The sequence below is a fragment of the Hyperoodon ampullatus genome (assembly GCF_949752795.1).
Source record: "Hyperoodon ampullatus genome assembly, chromosome: 4".
In the NCBI taxonomy this organism is placed as follows: domain Eukaryota; kingdom Metazoa; phylum Chordata; class Mammalia; order Artiodactyla; family Ziphiidae; genus Hyperoodon; species Hyperoodon ampullatus.
In genome coordinates this window covers 145,336,737-145,357,253 of record NC_136917.1, presented here as the reverse complement: position 1 = coordinate 145,357,253, position 20,517 = coordinate 145,336,737, and the positions used below count along the sequence as shown (strand labels likewise).

Genomic DNA, 20,517 nt, shown 5'->3' with positions numbered 1-20,517 from the left:
TGTCACTAAATGTTAGCCACTTTACCTTTCAGGCCTGGTTTTACATCTATAAAATGAGGAGACAGAGTGAGTGGAATCTTCTGATTTTTCAAAAGCCTTAATTTTATGAATTATTAACATGGCTTATAATTGATACAGAAGTAAAAACATATTTTCAGTCATAAATTTCCAAACCTGAAAATTATAAAAAGTTATCACACTAAGAGCACACATATAAATAAAACAACATACCTGCATGTGTGACAGCCAATAACTGACAGTCCAGTGATTCGGAGTTTTCAATCACTGCTATTTGAACAATTGGTTTAAAAACAGAACGATCTATGGTCCTAGAAGAAAGAAAAACTAAAGTTTATTCTTAAAATATATCTACTCAATTACAAGGAATATATTCCACCAGGATTTTTTTTTTTTTTTTTTTTTTGTGGTACGCGGGCCTCTCACTGTTGTGGCCTCTCCCGTTGCGGAGCACAGGCTCCGGACGTGCAGGCTCAGTGGCCATGGCTCACGGGGCTAGCCGCTCCGCGGCATGTGGGATCTTCCCGGACCAGGGCACAAACCTGTGTTCTCTCCATCGGCAGGCAGACTCTCAACCACTGCGCCACCAGGGAAGCCCCTCCACCAGGATTTTTACACGTTTAAACATGCTAAAATAGTTTTAAGGCTACTTTTTTAGGAAAGTAGTGGAAAAGGAGCAAGAACTGGCAAAAACCCTTGAATGTGTGTTCTTCACATTAATATTGTTAAGAGTAACCTTTTTTCAAAGACTATAAAAGAAGGCTAAATCCATTGGGTGAATGGTTAATGGGGAATAAGGTGTTCTTAGAGCATCAAAATATCATTGAAAAGATTATCACTAATTAAAAAGGAGGAGGGTTTCCCTGGTGGCGCAGTGGTTGAGAGTCTGCCTGCCGATGCAGGGGACACGGGTTCGTGCCCCGGTCTGGCAAGATCCCACATGCCGCGGAGCGGCTAGCCCCGTGAGCCATGGCTGCTGAGCCTGCGCATCCGGAGCCTGTGCTCCGCAACGGGAGAGGCCACAACAGTGAGAGGCCCACGTACCGCAAAAAAAAAAGGGGGGGGAAATGAACCTTCATAATGGTGAGATCTGGTGAATACCACTTTAACCAAGTGTTCATAATAGGAGAACTGGTACTATGTGCCTCTTAATGTAATACCGTAAGAAATTCGCATCATGTATGTGATATTGGCTAAAAACAATATTATCCTGGGACTTCCCTGGTGGCGCAGTGGATAAGACTCTGTGCTCCCAAAGCTGGGGGCCTGGATTTGATCCCTGCTCAGGGAACTAGATCCCACATGCATGCTGTAACTATGAGTTCTCATGCCACAACTAAGGAGCCCTGGAGCCACAACTAATACCTGGCAAAACCAAATAAATAAATAAATAAATAAATAAACAAAAGACAATATCACCCTGAATCTATAGATAAGGAAAAAAAATTTCAGAAAATGGGATATTCTACAAATAACTCCTGCCCTTCCCCACTAAATGTCAACATTTGAAAAAGGCAGTTAGAGGTCCGTTTTATATTAAAGAGACTAATGACCAACGTAGCTCATGTGCTCTGGCTGCATGTGGAGAAAAATGTAAAGAAAAACAGCTATGAAAGATTTGGGGGAGTATTGAATAATTTTAATATGAACTATATAATTAGGATAACATTACAAAATTATTAATTTTTTAGGTGTGGTAATGATAATGTAGTATATAAGAGCTTAGGAGATGGAAGCTGAAGGATTTAAGGGTGAAAGTCATGTCTGCAACTTACTTTCAAATAGGTTTTAAGAGTGAGCAAATAAGGCAAAATGTTAACAACTGGTGAATTTAGATAAAGGGTATATCAGATTTTATCATGCTATTCTTTTCATTTTTCTGTGGATTTGAAAAAATCTTTCCCCAAAAAATTAGGAGAAGAAAAAGGAAACTTTGTTTCAAATTGCCTGCCTTGAGAATTTTTTGGTCATTGAAGACCAAGGAAAACATGCTATCACTAGGATATCTGATTGTAGCAGTGACCCAGGCACACAGAAAACAGAAATGGAAAATCTGAGGTCTTTGTTAGGTGAAGAGAGTTTCTGCAGCTAAGTCACTTGTGACATATGCAAATAGCAGTGTATAGTGTCTGAAAACTTGGCTTTTAGGTTGGATCTCAGCACTTACTTAGGAGTTAGACCTCAGGCAAATCATAACAGCCTTAGTTTTAGTTTCCTGAAGAATACAGTGAGGCTAATACAACTGTGAAATTCTGTATTTCCCGAAATGTACTTGTGTCCATTATCAGACCAATGAAACTACCATGTAGACCTGTTAAAAGGGTGGAGTAGTTACAAAAGGGGAAACTTTGAGACTTGCAGTTTCCTAGTCATAATACCTATAATGCCTGCACAGACCACTTAGAGCATAATTTCAAACTCCAAGGAAAATCACAGGTCAAGCTGTCCTTTACACTGTAAAACCAGTCTGCCTTGTGTTTCAAACCATCCAACATAAGAATAAAAGGAAGCATTGCTAGCACCTGTTTCAAACATAACCTACGATGTCACCTCCTTCAACGTTTCTTATTTTCTGGAGATATTTCGAGGAGGTAATAATTTTAGTATACTGCATATAAATAACATAATTATGCCTGCAAATGAAATGCCTGAGAATAAATTACATATTACCTAGCAATGTTTCCAGCAGCAGAAACAATAGAATTCTGTGACACTGAGGCAACTCTGTTCATTCCTTGTCCATCATGGCCCAAATCATACACCTGTGAATAAAAAATCATACCCACTTAACATGATTATAAACTGTATACACTTTATAAAATAACCTTTTAAATAAACTTTTATTAAATAAACTTTTCCGGGCTTCCCTGGTGGCACAGTGGTTGAGAGTCCGCCTGCTGATGCAGGGGACGCGGGTTCGTGCCCCGGTCCGGGAGGATCCCACGTGCCGCGGAGCGGCTGGGCCCGTGAGCCATGGCTGCTGAGCCTGCACATCCGGAGCCTGTGCTCCGCAACGGGAGAGGCCACAGCAGTGGGAGACCCGCGTACCGAAAAAAAAAAATAAAATAAAATAAACTTTTCCTTTTTAGGGATCATTTAATTTTGGTACTTCATATAGGTATGAAAACATTCAGAGATTAACAATTTCATAAAAAGGGGGCCTTAAGAAGCGGTTTGGGTTTTTTGTTTTTTTTTTTTAAAGGCACACAGTTCATAGGAAAAGCCCAAGAGTGATTAAATCTTGTTCCTTAAAAACAGGAATGTTCTTCCCCTCTTACATGGTGGTATAATATTAATACTTACCTGTATTACTCCTTTCTCTGAACGTGTATATAAAATATTTCTTGAATTATCAATTGCAATTTGAACAATAGGATCTAAAATAAGACAGAGGAAGAAAAAAAAAAACAGAGGTTAACAAATCAAACACAGTAGCCACTTACAACAAATTAAAATTGCTGATTTACATTCAGGGCTTTTCTTTTGTTTTGTAGGTAAGTCTTAGGGTAGTTGCACAAGGACAAAGCCAAGAAGCATTCAGGTCAGACAGCACGCGAAAGAAAGCAAACATCAAACACTGTGACTGGGTTAAGAGCACCACGAATAAGTTATTCTGTCCTTTAAATTAATTTTAAGCCAAACCAAAAACAAGTTCCAAATTATTCCTTCATTCAACATTTAATGAATGCTTACTATATGCTAGAAACACAAAATAATTATACCTGGTCCATTCCTTCAAGAAACTTCCAGTTTAGTTTAATAATTCATTGTGTAAAAGAAAATAATTTAAAAATTCAGTCATATTAACATTTTTAGATATATTTATCTTACTTTACTGAAGCATTTTAAAATTACTTCACCTGCCTAAATCTCTCAATTAAAAACTCAGATATATTCATTTTATGCTGGGAATTTCTTTCAGACCAGGCAAAACATGTATTAAATGTCTGAAGGTCTAACTCTCTCACAAACACAGACACGGGTGGTTTAAGTATATATAGCTATTGTAGACACATGTTCTATGGTGCTACATTTATAGGAACTTGGGAATGAAACTCATGCTGTCTGTTTTATCATCCCTTCTCCCTTTAAAAGATGATATGAATATATAACAAATACTGTTTAGTAGGAAACTGTTTCAATTAAGAATGAGAATTTCTGAAGAAAATGTTAGGTCAATGATTTATTAAAATTTTTTGTTTGCCAAATTTGTTTTCTACTCACCATCTTCTGAGAATGTGAACTGTAGTAATGAAGGAACAAGGAAAGAAAGTGTACTCTTTGAGTGGTTTATTTTCCTACACCTCTGGCTAAACCAGCCTGCTTCTGCCTTAAAAGAAAAGATTGAAAGACATAAGACTTGTAAATGTAGGTACCTCCATCATAGCAACTATTATATACTCATGTTTATAAAGATTCTCAAATCTTAGTAAAATACCAATAATTGTAAAGTAAGACATACTACTCAAAAATAAGTACTGAGAAGTACTAAGTTCAGTCCTGTAATTAAAAATAGACAATGTATTTAATGAAAATCAAATAAATCACTGCTTTGAATGAAATCAGCTATGTCTATTCCAGCAACCTCAGTAATGCTATGTTAGTGAACTCATTTTAATTATCTTAAAAACTCCTATTTGAAAGCAGTAAGCGAAATAATAAGCATAGTTTATAAGTGTCAAAAGTACACAGGACAGAGGTATTTTTATCTCTTCCCACTACTGCTAAAAGGAAATTTAAAAAATAGTAGCCACCACCATCATAATCTACAGTCTGCCCCTCAATGATCGAGTTTTGCCATACTAAAATCTACAACAAAATCTTTTTTTTGTAGTTAACAAAACCAAGAGAAATTGGGTAAGGAAGGGATACAATATAACATAAAAAAGCTAACCTCAGTTCTAATCCTATCTCTGCCACTAATTAGCTGTGTGCCTATGAGAATACTTCTCTTACCAGTTTCCTACTGTTTACCTTATGATAAAGGCAACAGTACAGTAGGGGGAAAAAATAATGAAGCAAAGGATACAAAGACATTTCAGAGTAAACACAAATGACCAATAAATACACGAAAAGATGCTCAACCCAACCAGTAATAAAAAACAATTGTCTTCTATCTGACTGGTCAAAATTAGTAAGTTATAAAATACCAGGGTTAGTGAGAGTGTGGAGGGAGAGGAAAGGGATACAATCACAGATGCCTGCTAAGAGTCTAAAACTCTTAAGAGGGCAAAATGAAAATAGAAAATTCAGTTTTAAATACACATATACTATAATACAACTTTTAGAATTCTAAGTCTCCACACTAGAAAACTTCTACACGTGTGCACAAGGAGGCTCGCAAAAGAACACTTATCACACCATCATTTCTGAAAGGTATAATAAAAACCTAGAAGTCTATCAAGAAAGGAATTGTTCAATCATGTATCAATACATCCATTTTACGGACAATCATGCAGCAATCACAAAACATAACACATATCTATCTACCAGATACTGACAAGGAAAGACTTTCAAGGCACAGTTAAATGAAAAAAGCCAATTATGGGAATTCCCTGGTGGTCCATTGGTTAGGGCTCGCCACTTTCACTGCCTTGGCCCAGTTTCAATCCCTGGTCGGGGAACTAAGATCCCTCAAGCCACATGGCGTGGGGAAGAAACAACAACAACAACAAAAAAAAGGCAGAAAAAGGAAAAAAAAGCCAATATGAAACAAAACTTAAGCAATAATACAAGTAAAAACATACATACACAGAAGTGTACTATGTATTAATATACGTGTATACACACAAATAAATACATATGTATTATCTATAGATATTTAAAGACAGTTATAGATATTTAGAAATGTATGCATCATATTCTATAAGGACATATACAGAACTGATAATGGCTGTTATCTTTGCGGGGAGGACGGGGTTTTACAGGTATGGTGTAGTCATGAAGGACTACAGCTTTAACTGCATGTTTGACTACTTACCATAAGAATATATTAACGTGCTATATAATTAGAAGATAAAGACTAAAGCATATCAGAAACTAACACAACACTGTAAATCAACTATCCTCCAATAAAAAAATTAATTAAAAAAAAGACAAAAGCTTAGCTATTCTTACTCCATCAAGAGGGAGGAAAATGAAAATGTTTACAAATGCCAGACTTACTTGGTATGCTACTTCATATAAACAGCCATCCTTTCCAGCCAAGAAAATTCTGCCATTATCAGTGGAAGTTATTGTTAAAAGGTAAGTATTATCAGTAGGAAGAGAATACAAAGGATCTGGAAGTAACTGCATTCCACCACACATACTGTCATTGAGAACTCCAGAACCTATTTTTTTTAAAAGAAAGAATATAGGAATCACTTTAAGAGCTTTTAAAAAGTTTTAAAACAATCACTGTATTGTCTTCAGAATTGATATTCTTACTGAATTCATGATATGCTCAAAAATTTCAAAATAATGTGTATAACATACATTTCAAAATTACTATAAAAAGTCTGATATGAACAGTTTTATAATTCATGTTAAATAGAACCTACAGTATGTATATATAACACATGTAAAATATATAGCACATATATATATAACATAGTAAAACATCAAACAAAAAAAACTAACCCGAAGTATTAAATTTTGGAAAAAAGCCTAGGGATACGGTAGTAATAATCATTAATTTTTTCTTTTTTCCTCCCACCCCACCCCAATAATCATCAATTTGAGGCTCTGAAATTCAACATTATTTTACCTAAAACACTGGCAGAATGCAAAAGAAACCACTGAATGTGCATGTAATAAATTAATTGATGGCTTCTTACTTTAAGGAAAAGAATAATATATATTTCAATGTTCCATATGTTAAAATGGCCATTCAAAAAATTAAAAATAAAGAAATTGAAGGCATTTAAAAAATATTACTGGGGCAACTATTTCTCTTCTACTACCTTTCCTTTATATTGGACACTTAAGGAATGTACACTGATATGGTAAATAAATCCAAAATAATTTCTGGTGGAGTTATTAACCTGAAAGATACCATACCTACAGGGAAATATTTTCCTATGAGCAGATAGCCCAGAAAGTTAACTTAGTGAAAAAGATTAGTTTTCAATTATAATATTAAATTGGGCAACATATTTTTATTTTAAAAAACACAACATGTGGGGACTTCCCTGGTGGTCCAGTGGTTAAGACTCCGCACTTCCACTGCAGGGGGTGCGGGTTCCATCCCTGGTCGGGGAAGTTCCACATGCTATGCAGGATGTGGCCAAAAAAACAAACCCCCAAACCCCCACAACACATGAGGGTTGCTATACCTGTTTGCAAATTAGTATAACTGAGTCCAAGAATCACTATATCCACAGGGGTTGCCAAAACCAGAAGATGTCGTACGTGAGGTTGAAAGATGCCTATGATAAAGTAAACATGAGTTAGGCACTATTTTCTGGAAAACACTCATCATTTAAGCATTAACAGAACATGGTTACCTTTAATATGAGCTATGGGTTAACCAGCATATGAAAAGTGTGAAGCTAATTTAGTTAATGTTGATGTTAAAACATTACCACTTTCGATCATTTAAATAAGTAGATATTAGTAAAAAACCAACCAAACAAACAAAAAACCCAAATCTTAGACACAAACACTTCAGTATTTAATGACATTTAAAATCAGTGTTACAACAATCATAGTAGGGGACTTTAATAGCCCACTTTCACCAATGGACAGATCCAAAAAAGAAAATAAATAAGGAAACACAAGCTTTAAATGATACATTAAACAAGATGGACTTAATTGATATTTATAGGACATTCCATCCAAAAACAACAGAATACACTTTCTTCTCAAGTGCTCATGGAACATTCTCCAAGAGAGATCATATCTTGGGTCACAAATCAAGCCTTGTTAAATTTAAGAAAATCGAAATTGTATCAAGTATCTTTTCCGACCACAATGGTATGAGACCAGATATCAATTACAGGAAAAAAAAAAACTGGAAAAAATACAAACACATGGAGGCTAAACAATACACTACTTAATAAACAAGAAATCACTGAAGAAATCAAAGAGGAAATAAAAATATACCTAGAAACAAATGACAATGAAAACAGGACGACCCAAAACCTATGCAATACAGCAAAAGAAGTTCTAAGAGGGAAGTTTATAGCAATACAATCCTATCTTAAGAAACAAGAAACATCTTAAATAAACAACCTAATCTTACACCGAAAACAATGAGAGAAAGAACAAAAAACTCCCAAAGTCAGCAGAAAGAAAAAAATCATAAAGATCAGATGAGAAATAAATGAAAAAGAAATGAACGAAACAATATCAAAGATCAATAAAACTAAAAGCTGGTTCTTTGAGAAGATAAACAAAATTGATAAACCATTATCCAGTCATCAAGAAAAAAAGGCAGAAGATTCAAATCAATAGAATTAGAAATGAAAAAGGAGAAGTAAAACCTGACACTGCAGAAATACACAGGATCATGAAAGATTACTACAAGCAACTATATGCCAATAAAGTGGACAACCTGGAAGAAATGGACAAATTCTTAGAAAAGCACAACCTTCCGAGACTGATCCAGGAAAAAGCAGAAAATATAAACAGACCAATCACAAGCACTGAAATTGAGACTGTGACTAAAAATCTTCCAGCAAACAAAAGCCCAGGCCCAGATGTCTTCAGAGGGGAATTCTATCAAACATTTAGAGAAGAGCTAACACCTATCCTTCTCAAACTCTTCCAAAATGTAACAGGAAGGAACACTCCCAAACTCATTCTACAAGGCCACCATCACCCTGATACTAAAACCAGACAAAGATGTCACAAAAAAAGAAAACTACAGGCCAATATCTCTGATGAACATAGATGCAAAAATCCTCAACAAAGTACTAGCAAACAGAATCCAACAGCACATTAAAAGGATTATACACCATAATCAAGTGGGGTTTATCCCAAGAATGCAAGGATTCTTCAATATACGCAAATCAATCAATGTGATAAACCATATTAACTAATTGAAGGAGAAAAACCATATGATCATCTCAATAGATGCACAAAAAGCTTTCGACAAAATTCAACACCAATTTATGATTAAAAACTCTCCAGGGCTTCCGTGGTGGCGCAGTGGTTGAGAGTCTGCCTGCTGATGCAGGGGACACGGGTTTGTGCCCCGGTCCAGGAAGACCCCACATGCCATGGAGCGGCTGGGTACATGAGCCATGGCTGCTGAGCCTGCGCGTCCGGAGCCTGTGCTCCACAATGGGAGAGGCCACAACAGTGAGAGGCCCACGTACCGCAAAAAAAAAAACCAAAAAAAAAAACAACTCTCCAGAAAGTGGGCACAGAGGGAACTTACCTCAACATAATAAAGGCCATATATGACAAACCCATAGCCAACATCATTCTAAATGGTAAAAAAATGAAACCATTTCCTCTAAGACCAGGAACAAGACAAGGCTGTCCAATCTCACCACTACTATTCAACATAATTTGGGAATTTTTAGCCACAGCAATCAGAGAAGAAAAAGAAATAAAAGGAATCCAAGTCAGAAAAGAAAAAGTAAAGCTGTCACTGTTTGCAGATGACATGATACTATACACAGAGAATCCTAAAGATGCTACCAGAAAACTACTAGAGCTAATCAATGAATTTGGTAAAGTAGCAGGATACAAAAGTAATGCACAGAAAACTCTTGCATTCCTATACACTAATAATGAAAAATCTGAAAGAGAAATTACGGAAACACTCCTATTTACCACTGCAACAAAAAGAATAAAATACCTAGGAATAAACCTACCTAAGGAGACAAAAGACCTGTATGCAGAAAACTATAAGACACTGATGAAAGAAATTAAAGATGAAACAAAAGATGGAGAGATATACCATGTTCTTGGATTGGAAGAATCAACGTTGTGAAAATGACTATACTACACAAAGCAATCTACAGATTCAATGCAATCCCTATCAAACTACCAATGGCATTTTTCACAGAACTAGAACAAAAAATTTCACAATTTGTATGGAAACACAATAGACCCTGCACAGTCAAAGCAATCTTGAGAAAGAAAAACAGACCCGGAGGAATCAGGCTCCTGGACTTCAGACTACACTACAAAGCTACAGTAATCAAGACAGTATGGTACTGGCACAAAAACAGAAATAAAGATCAGTGGAACAGGACAGAAAGCCCAGAGATAAACCCATGCACCTATGGTCACCTTATCGTTGATAAAGGAAGTAAGAATATACAATGGAGAAAAGACAGCCTCTTCAGTAAGTGGTGCTGGGAAAACTGGACAGCTACGTGTAAAAGAATGAAATTAGAACACTCCCTAACACCATACACAAAAATAAACTCCAAATGGATTAAAGATCTAAATGTAAGGCCAGACACTGTCAAACTCTTAGAGGAAAACCTAGGCAGAACACTCTACGGCATAAATCACAGCAAGATCCTTTTTGACCCACCTCCTAGAGAAATGGAAATAAAAACAAAAGTAAACAAATGGGACCTAATGAAACTTAAAAGCTTTTGCACAGCAAAGGAAACCATAAACAGGACGAAAACACAACCCTCAGTATGGGAGAAAATATTTGCAAATGAAGAAACTGACAGAGGATTAATCTCCAAAATTTATAAGCAGCTCATGCAGCTCAATATCAAAAAAACAAACAACCCAAACCAAAAATGGGCGGAAGACCTAAACAGACATTTCTCCAAAGAAGATATACAGATTGTCAACAAACACATGAAAGGATGCTCAACATCACTAATCATTAGAGAAATGCAAATTAATGAGGTATCACCTCACACTGGTCAGAATGGCGCTCATTAAAAAATCTACAAACAATAAATGCTGGACAGGGTGTGGAGAAAAGGGAACCCTCTTGCACTGTTGGTGGGAATGTAAATTGATACAGCCACTAGGGAGAACAGTATGGAGGTTCCTTAAAAAACTAAAAATAGAACTACCATACGACCCAGCAATCCCACTACTGGACCATAATTCAAAAAGAGAAAACCGTAACTCAAAAAGAATCATGGACAACAATGTTCATTGCAGCTCTATTTACAATAGCCAGGACATGGAAGCAACCTAGGTGTCCATCAGCAGATGAATGGATAAAGAAGATGTGGCACATATATACAATGGAATATTACTCAGTCATAAAAAGAAACGAAATTAGTTACTTGTAGTGAGGTGAATGGACCTAGAGACTATCATACAGAGTGAAGTCAGAAAGAGAAAAACAAATACCGTATGCTAACACATATATATGGAATCTAAAAAAAAAAAAAAAAGGTCATGAAGAACCTCGGGGCAGGATGGGAATAAAGATGCAGACCTACTAGAGAATGGACTTGAGGACACGGGGAGGGGGAAGGGTAAGCTGGGACAGAGTGAGAGGGTGGCGTGGACATATATACACTACCAAATGTAAAATAGATAGCTAGTGGGAAGCAGCCGCATAACACAGGGAGATCAGCTCAGTGCTTTGTGACCACCTAGAGGGGTGGGATAGGGAGGGTGGGAGGGAGGGAGACGCAAGAGGGAAGAGATATGGGAACATATGTATATGTATAGCCGATTCACTTTGTTATAAAGCAGAAACTAACACACCATTGTAAAGCAATTATACTCCAATGAAGATGTTAAAAGAAAAAATGGGTAGGCAAATGTAACATAGATAACTAGTGGGAAGCAGCTGCATCGCACAGAGAGATCAGCTTGGTGCTTTGTGACCACCTAGATGGGAGGGATAGGGAGGGTGGGAGGGAGACACAAGAGGGAGGGGATACGGGGATATACGTATACATATAGGTGATTCACTTTGTTATACAGCAGAAACTGACACAACACTGTAAAGCAATTATACTCCAATAAAGATGTTAAAGAAAAAAAAAAGATATGGCACATGTATACAATGGAATATTACTCAGCCATAAAAAGAAACGTAACTGAGTTATTTGTAGTGAGGTGGATGGACTTAGAGACTGTCATACAGAGTGAAGTAAGCCAGAAAGAGAAAAACAAATACCGTATGCTAACACATATATACGGAATCTTAAAAAAAAAATGGTTCTGAGGGACCTAGGGGCAGGACAAGAATAAAGATGCAGACGTAGAGAATGGACTTGAGGACATGGTGAGGGGGAAGGGTAAGCTGGGACGAAGTGAGAGAGTGGCATGGACATATATACACTACCAAACGTAAAATAGCTAGTGGGAAGCAGCCGCATAGCACAGGGAGATTAGCTCGGTGCTCTGTGACTACCTAGAGGGGTGGTCTAGGGAGGGTGGGAGGGAGACGCAAGAGGGAGGAGATATGGGGATATATGTATATGCATAGCTGATTCACTTTATTATAAAGCAGAAACTAACACACCATTGTAAAGCAATTATACTCCAATAAAGATTTTTAAAAAAATAAAGAAAAATAAAATCAGTGTTACATTACAACACAGTTTAGGTTTACTACAATATAAAAATTTCTATTTGTATACTCATGTTCATAGCATTATTCACAATAGCCAAATGGTGGAAACAACTCAAGCAACCATCAACAGATAAATGGATAAACCAAATGTGGTATGTATATACATGGAATATTACTAGAACTTAAAAAAAAAGGAAATTCTGACATATCCTACAATAGCGATGAACCTTGAGGACATCATACTAGGTGAAACAAGCCAGTCACAAAAAGATAATACTATATAATTCCACTTATATGAAGTTCCTGGAATAGTCAAATTCATAGACACAGAAATGAGTTTATAGATCAAATGAGTTTATGTACCAAAGCTGGAAAATTTACAGTTTCGGAGAGGGCATTAAACCAAGAACAACATTTTTAAATGTTAATTCACTGTAAGGTATCATTTAACTTTAAAGAGTATGGAGTGGTATGAGATGTTATGTGTAATTATGACTCTCTTCATGTTATAACATCCAAAAATAGTGTGTCACTGACAGAATAAAAGGAAATATATCTTATCTTATGATAATGGACATCTCTTTATATGTATACATTTGGGTGTTAAATGTCAGAAAATTCAACAAAGCTCCTATTATCACTTGGTTTTACTTTCACTGATGAATACCAAGGGGCACAAAGGCCACAATTCTTTGTTTCAAGGTTCAAGTCAATAAAGCTGAAGGCGCAGACCTTCTACTTAATGACCTCAAAATATACCTGATATTTCAGGATTTGATTTTAAAAAGCTTGAGTTTTATGAAAACTTATCAAAGATAACACCTTTGCTGCCAAATCAAAGACTATGCCATTTCAATTCTGTACTGAAATTTACATTTGAATACAACAAAATTTTACTATTTGTTTCAGACGGACAATCAATATTTATTATGATAAAGAGCATGAACAGGTGTTGACGTGTATATGAATAAACTTTTAAATTAAGGAACAAGATAGAGAAACATACAACTGGGTAAAGACTGCTTTAAAATTCTATGTAAAGGAAATACATTTCCAATGCAATCACATAGAAACAGTGTATAAAACTGCATGTTGGGGCTTCCCTGGTGGCACAGTGGTTGAGAGTCCGCCTGCCGATGCAGGGGACATGGGTTCGTGCCCCGGTCGGGGAAGATCCCACATGCCACGGAGCGGCTGGGCCCGTGAGCCATGGCTGTTGAGCCTGCGCGTCCGGAGCCTGTGCTCTGCAACGGGAGAGGCCACAACAGTGAGAGGCCCGCGTACCGCAAACAAAACAAAACAAAACAAAACAAAACCTGCATGTTTATATTTATGTGAATTAGTATAATTTCAAAATGGCTGTGACCTTCAAAATTCCTATTTAGGCCTTGTAAACAAGTAAATTTCATCTATTATTTCCTCTTGTAGGAAGTTGCATTCAAGGGATGTATATTAAATTTAAATCAATCAATTCTGCTTATCAGTGGCTATGATAAAAGATCTAGTGTACTGAAGTTGAAATTGTAAGTTAAACAATGCTCGTGACTTCTCTTAGGATTTATTCTGAACTCTATTCTCACTTCCATGGGCTATCAGGACTAAAAAAATACAGAGACAAAAATGGTTTTAACATTAAATTCAGTAATTAGTGAAAAATGTATAATGCAAAAAACTTTAGGTAAATCAAGAAAAACTAACAAAAAGCAAGATAAAATTCAAGAATTATAGTTTAACAATTTTAAAGGCAGACTCACTTATACCATAAGGTGAGTAAATTGTTAAATATTCCTAATCACTTTTTATATTTCTAATTAAAAGTAATTTAGAACAAAACTTCAATAGGAAATTTAATTACTTAAAATATGATATCATTTAGTCCTAAAACATTTGGAATCTTATGTACAAACATAATTTAATCTTTATATTTTTATTTCTTACCAGCTTTTGGTTTCACAAGCCCCACAGCAAGAATAGTCTCATTAAGTCCATCAAAATAGGCAAGGTCTCCTCTGTCAACAGTTGAAGAAAAACATGTTATACATGTAAAGGAAAAAGTTTTATAATGTTCTTCAAGACTATGGAATATAATGAACCAGCAAACAAAACTGTTTTAGTTCCAAGACTCAGGCACACAGGCCTACCTAAGGCTAAGCATAAACCAGGAAAAAGGGGAATGCTGGTCCCCATTCCAAACATCCCCCCACCAGGTTGCAAGTCTCAATAACAACAATCTACTGCTGCGGCAGAGGCAAGAGGACCCTCTCAGAACAGGCTCACAGGGAGATCCTATTGCTGGGGGAGAAACAGGAACACTGAGAAAAAATCCAGCAACCCAATCTGTACGCCAAGTGCAAAATAATTCTAAAGGAATTTGAAACCTGTGGTCCACTGAAGGTAACCACTGCAACAACAAAACCACTCGGCTTAACTCCTGACTTGGAAAAAGTCAACTCCCTCACAGTAAAGGCCTACCTGCTAGGCTCCAGCAAAGGAAGAGACGTGCCCATTTCTAAGGATAAAGGGTATTTATTGCAGTATTCACTGTCCTATACATTGTGTCTGGTTTTGAGTAACAAAACATGAGCAAAAAAGCAAGCAAAAAAAAGCCCCAGTGTCAAGAAACAAAGCAATCAACAGAACCATAGTCAGATGTCTGAACTATATCAGACAGGAAATTTAAAATAAATATAATCAATATACTATAGGCTCTAATAAAAAAGATGAGCAATATGTATAAATAGGTAAGGAATTTCAGCAGAGCAATGAAAATAATTAGAAATAAGCCAGTGAAAATGTTAGAAATAAAAAGCACAGCACAAAGAATGTCTTATATGGACTTTTCAGTAGACTTGACGAAAGAATCAGTAAACATGAAGTTAAAGGTCAATAGAAATTGTCCAAATTGAAATAAAAAGAGAAAAAGGAGTGGAGCATCCAAACAGAGCATCCAAAATTTGTTGGAAAACATCAAGCAGTCTAACAAAAGTATAACAAATCTCAGAAGAGAAAGGAAGAGAACAGGAAAGAACAAATACTTTAGTAAGACAATGGTTGAAAAATTTTCAACCTAGATCCAATAAACTCAGAGAACAGCAAGCAGGATAAATACCAAGAAAAAAAAAATGATCCAGACTTTGAGGAAAACTTCTGGTTGTCCTGCAAAGGGCCACACAAGTGGACAGAAAACACCTACATGGCAACCTACGTGGGGCCAGGTTTCCCCATTTTCCCAATGCTGTGGAATTACACAGGCTCCTTCAACAACTGACACAGCCCCCAGAACTAAGAACAATATTGGGAGAGCTGGGGATTAGAGAACAGTGAATTGAACAACATTACGTTTCTATCATCCAGATAGAATTGGGATTTCTAATAGAAAGCTATCGGAATAACTGAAATTAAGGCTAAGGTTTTTACAGAATTGAATTTAGGAAGTAAAGATTTATATCCAGTACCTGTGCCTTGATTTTTTTCAATAAACACAATGTTCAAATAATTTTTCTTTAAATCAGTTTAGTTTGAGCACACAATAAGGTTGAACCACACTTTCCATGTGGGCAGGGACTATGTTTATTCAGTACTGTTCAAGCACAAAAAGTGTCTGATACATGATAAGCTCAATGTGGTTGTTAAATGAATAAGTTAGAAGTCAATGGAAATATAAAAATTTCATTGAAGTGAAAACCCTTTTCAATGAAATTATTCTCACATTTATCCATTTTGTAATTTTCTTGCATTAGGTTTTCTTGAAGAGATCAATGCCTAAATGAACAGGTTCTACTCTTTAGTATAAAAATGAATATGTTATGTGTAATATAACAAACTGGGGCAACGTTTATGATACTTGAAGAACAATCACAACCTTATATCACTATTATTATGACTATATACCATTTCAACAATAAAAATAGCTAGGAAAATTTCTAATTTAAAAAAAAGCAGCAAACAAAAATGGTTGAAGCTACAAGTTCTCATATAGTGTCAGTTTTGATTCAATGACACTGTATGTTTCTAACAAGTATGTTAATTACTCAGGAGCAAGAGTAGCATCTTAATATGGATCTTCCTCTGGTTATCTCACCCCTCACCTAAAGATAATATGATGGAGAACTGGAAGGTAAAATTTTTCTCCAAATAGCCAAGAGTAAGTTCATCAGATCAATAAACTTTATTTAAGCAAGAATGCCTTGGGCCTTCACTCACTCTTCTATACAAATTTAATTTACACAAGGTCAAGCCCACAGAATAACAACAAAACTGTTAAGATACTTCAGTAAACATCCTCCCATTCCATGATATGCAGGTAAAACAGAGGTCTTTAAAAATCTCAAACCGTCCCTCAAAGAATTACTGATAGACTATCATTATTATAGGAGTTTGGGAAATAAGACTGCTGCTACTCAGAGTGGTACCCAGATCCCCAGCATCACCTGGGAGCTTGTTACAAATGCAGACTCCTGAGCCTTAATGACTAAAACATAATCCACATTTTAACCCCATCCCCAGGTTGGTACGTATACTGAGAAGCACTGACCCGGATGTTAGAAGAATGAAAGATAAACCAGGCAGCTTTTAATGAGTAGAATACTAGTTGTAATAAAGATAATTTAAATTCTAATCATGCTAAAGCAAACCAGTCATAAATACATACCCATCTTCGTAGTTCCACATGAATATGTCACTGTCGATTGTGAGCCAAGCTCTACTGATAGGAGGGAACACGCCCATCATGCAGTTACACTGCATATCTGAGGTAGTATGGATGTAAGGTAGAAAGATTTCAATCTCATGTTTCTTAAACTTGTTTCAAAAGATTTTGATTTAAAATGTATGATTAAAAAATCATGACTTATTCACTCTTCAATCAAAAGAGCAAATGAAATATCTTTATTTCCAATGAGTTTAATGAAAGCCATAGTGTATGACAAAAATATTTATTATAATTTCTAAATAAAGCTATCTGACCATTTAAAATGTACTCTAAATAACAAATGTAATGTTTTTGCCATTACTAACAAAAAAATATTGATTCTGAGTAATACCATTGGACTTTAACAGTATAAACTGTTTCACTGGACCAGTTTTTCCAATGGTATAAAAGAGTGATTAAAAAAAACCAAAAAACAGGGACTTCTCTGGTGGTGCAGTGATTGAGAATCCACCTGCCAATGCAGGGGACACAGGTTCGATCCCTGGTCCAGGAAGATCCCACATGCCGCGGAGCAACGAAGTCCGTGTGCCACAACTACCAAAGCCTGCAAGTCTAGAGCCCGTGCTCTGCAACAAGAGAAGCCCCCGCTCGCCACAAGCAGAGAAAGCCTGCACCCAGCAACAAAGACCCAACGCAGACAAAAATAAAAATAAATAAATTTATAAAAAAAGAAAAAACAAAGAAAAACAGTCGGCATGCTAAAGTCACAGCCAGGTGACAATCTACAAGCCTTGTATAAACTGAAAAATAGACAAAGAATTATTTACGTAATTATAATGAAACAATTGTGAAAACAAAATAATTTCCGAATTAAAGAAATATCCCTTGTAGATAGTATAGTATTATCAGAGAATTAAAGAATATTAAGAAACTAAGCAACGGTAGAGTATATGATAAGGTGTAATATTTATTTAATAACACTATTTTACAAAGTCTCAGAGAAACAATGAAAATATAGATTAGATTTTACTAGTTTTTCTATTTCTTTTACAAGCATTTTCCCTAATTTTTCATTTCTTTTTTTTTCTAAATCACACTGTATTGAAATATGAAGCCCTTTACCCGGAACAGATTAACATACTTTTAAAAGTCAGATTAAATTTTTATATAGCATCTTGATGTCTTTATTATGAGAATTACAGACTGATTTTTATAAAAGCTTCCTAGCAAAGAACTATAAATATAGTCCTGCCTGGAGGGGTGGGATAGGGAGGGTGGGAGGGAGGGAGACGCAAGAGGGAAGGGATGTGGGAACAGATGTATATGTATGACTGATTCACTTTGTTATAAAGCAGAAACTAATAAAAAAAAAATATATATATATATGTATATAGTCCTTTTATAGGGTATGCCATACTTTAAGAAAAACAAATAAAATCTTATTTTTAGAGGATAAGAAAACTCCTCTAACTTCTCAGTCTATGAAGATGGCATTAGTATCAACACTTCAGTTTCTTATACCTTTAGATAGATTCTTACTGTAATCCTTAGAAATACAATAAATTATAAACTTCAACTCTAAGACACCAGTAAGTGTAAAAACACACCAAAACTTTTTGGGGGGGTATTTCTAGGAGAGAATACCTAGCAGTTTTATTTAAAACATTTTCAGAGCCACTTCCCAGTTTTAAAATGTTTACAGGAAAAAATAAAAACAAAAATCATGGGTCTTTGAACTGAAGAAGAGTGGTAATAAAAAAATTCCCTGTATAGCACTTAATTGGAAAGTAATGCCTTGCTATATATCATTCAAAAATGCAGAGTTGCTTGTAAACAATTTACTCTCCTCAATGTCCCCAAACAATTAAAATGTGACTCAATTTTCAACATTCAATTTTACATGACATTTTCTAGGCACATGGCAAACTACCCACATACTTAAAATGTACTTTAAATAAAACCTTATATGAACTTATACACAATGTGCTAATTAAACACAAAACTAGAATTATAATAATGAGAATACCAATTTTTAAATTTTTTAAAGAGTTAAACACAAAGTAATAGGATACGGCCAAACTGTTCAACAAGTTCAGGTGGGAGAGGAACTCTTCGAATGGAACTGATCTCTGGCAGGTTGGGTACTGACAGCAAACCAGGTCCTTGTAGAGGATAATCCATATCTGACATGCCAGAAACAGTGGAATTATCTACAAAAAATAAAATAAAATAAAGCATTTATTTAAAATAATAATGTATTGGGCATCAAATGGGCATACAGAAGTATTGCAAGCTACAAAAAAATTGTGCATCTGGTTCTAAAGGTATACGGAGAATAAAGTAATTCTGATCTGACACAAAGGAGGCCTGAGAAATTCCAGTGTTAAGATGGGGTGCAATTACTGGTTTTAACACTGAACAGAAGGTTATCTTTCACAAAGACTTTCTCCATAAGAAAAGAAATGTTTAGTGCAATAATTTATAGTGTTTTCCTATTATTTTACTAATCTGAAATGGGAAAAAAATTATAAAACTGCTTTGTTATTCTCAGATAAAAACAACTGTGGACAAACAAAATACTGACTGGGGAAAATACAGCATTTCCTTTCCCACTTAAAAATTTAAAGATTAAAACAATCCATGCCTTTTCCCATTATGTATCCACCCCCCACCCTCAGACCAATATACAAATAAAGGCATACCTCAGATATGTTGTGGGTTTGGTTCCAGACCACTGCAATAAAATGAACATGCCCAGAAGCGAGTCACATAAATTTTTTGGTTTTCCGGTGCATGTAAAAGTTATGTTTACACTATACTGACGTCTAAGAGTGCAACAGCATTATGTCTAAAAAAAACAATGTATACACCTTAATTTTAAAAATATTACTAAAAAATGCTGTCACCTGACAAGGCAGGGGTGCCACCAACCTACTGTTAAAAAAACCAGTATCTGCAAAGCGCAATAAAACAAAGCACAATAAAATGAGGTATGCCTGTAATACCACAAAAGCAATATTTTATTGGAGGGGGGGAGTGGGAGAGAATCAGACTACTCTATAAACTGCTCTCAACTGGCAACCTTCTCTTCCTCTAAAGCCCAGACACTAAGGGCAAGAGCATGCTGGTCTATTCAGCCTGTCCTTCCTAGTCCTGAGCAAGGTGTTTTAGTTCTGACTATTTACTATTACTATTTACTCAGGCACCTTTTCAGCCTCTCTAAAGTATAAAGATGTTGGGGGAAACTGACATATAAAACAAATTTTTAAATGTATTATGAAAATTTTTAAAATTTATACAACTAGAGAACAAATGCAATCAATCCCTATGTATTGAGTATCCAGCTTCAAAAATGACCAGTAACATGCCCAGTCATATTTCATATGTCAGTCACTAACCA

General features: G+C 35.7%; 1 protein-coding gene across 2 annotated transcripts in view; it reads right to left on the bottom strand.

Moving 5' to 3' along the window:
• The window catches only part of NUP155 (nucleoporin 155), a gene marked incomplete at its 5' end in the record, with an annotated part of 63,328 nt that overhangs the window by 41,243 nt on the left and 1,568 nt on the right, over positions 1–20,517 (bottom strand). For both annotated transcript variants that reach the window (XM_079703913.1, XM_079703914.1), the window contains 9 exons: positions 232–329; positions 2,689–2,780; positions 3,322–3,395; positions 4,243–4,348; positions 6,184–6,350; positions 7,335–7,427; positions 14,405–14,475; positions 17,118–17,214; positions 19,190–19,327. In XM_079703913.1, the coding sequence (XP_079560039.1) occupies positions 232–329; positions 2,689–2,780; positions 3,322–3,395; positions 4,243–4,348; positions 6,184–6,350; positions 7,335–7,427; positions 14,405–14,475; positions 17,118–17,214; positions 19,190–19,327 (936 nt within the window). The remainder of the gene's footprint in view (positions 1–231; positions 330–2,688; positions 2,781–3,321; positions 3,396–4,242; positions 4,349–6,183; positions 6,351–7,334; positions 7,428–14,404; positions 14,476–17,117; positions 17,215–19,189; positions 19,328–20,517) is intronic.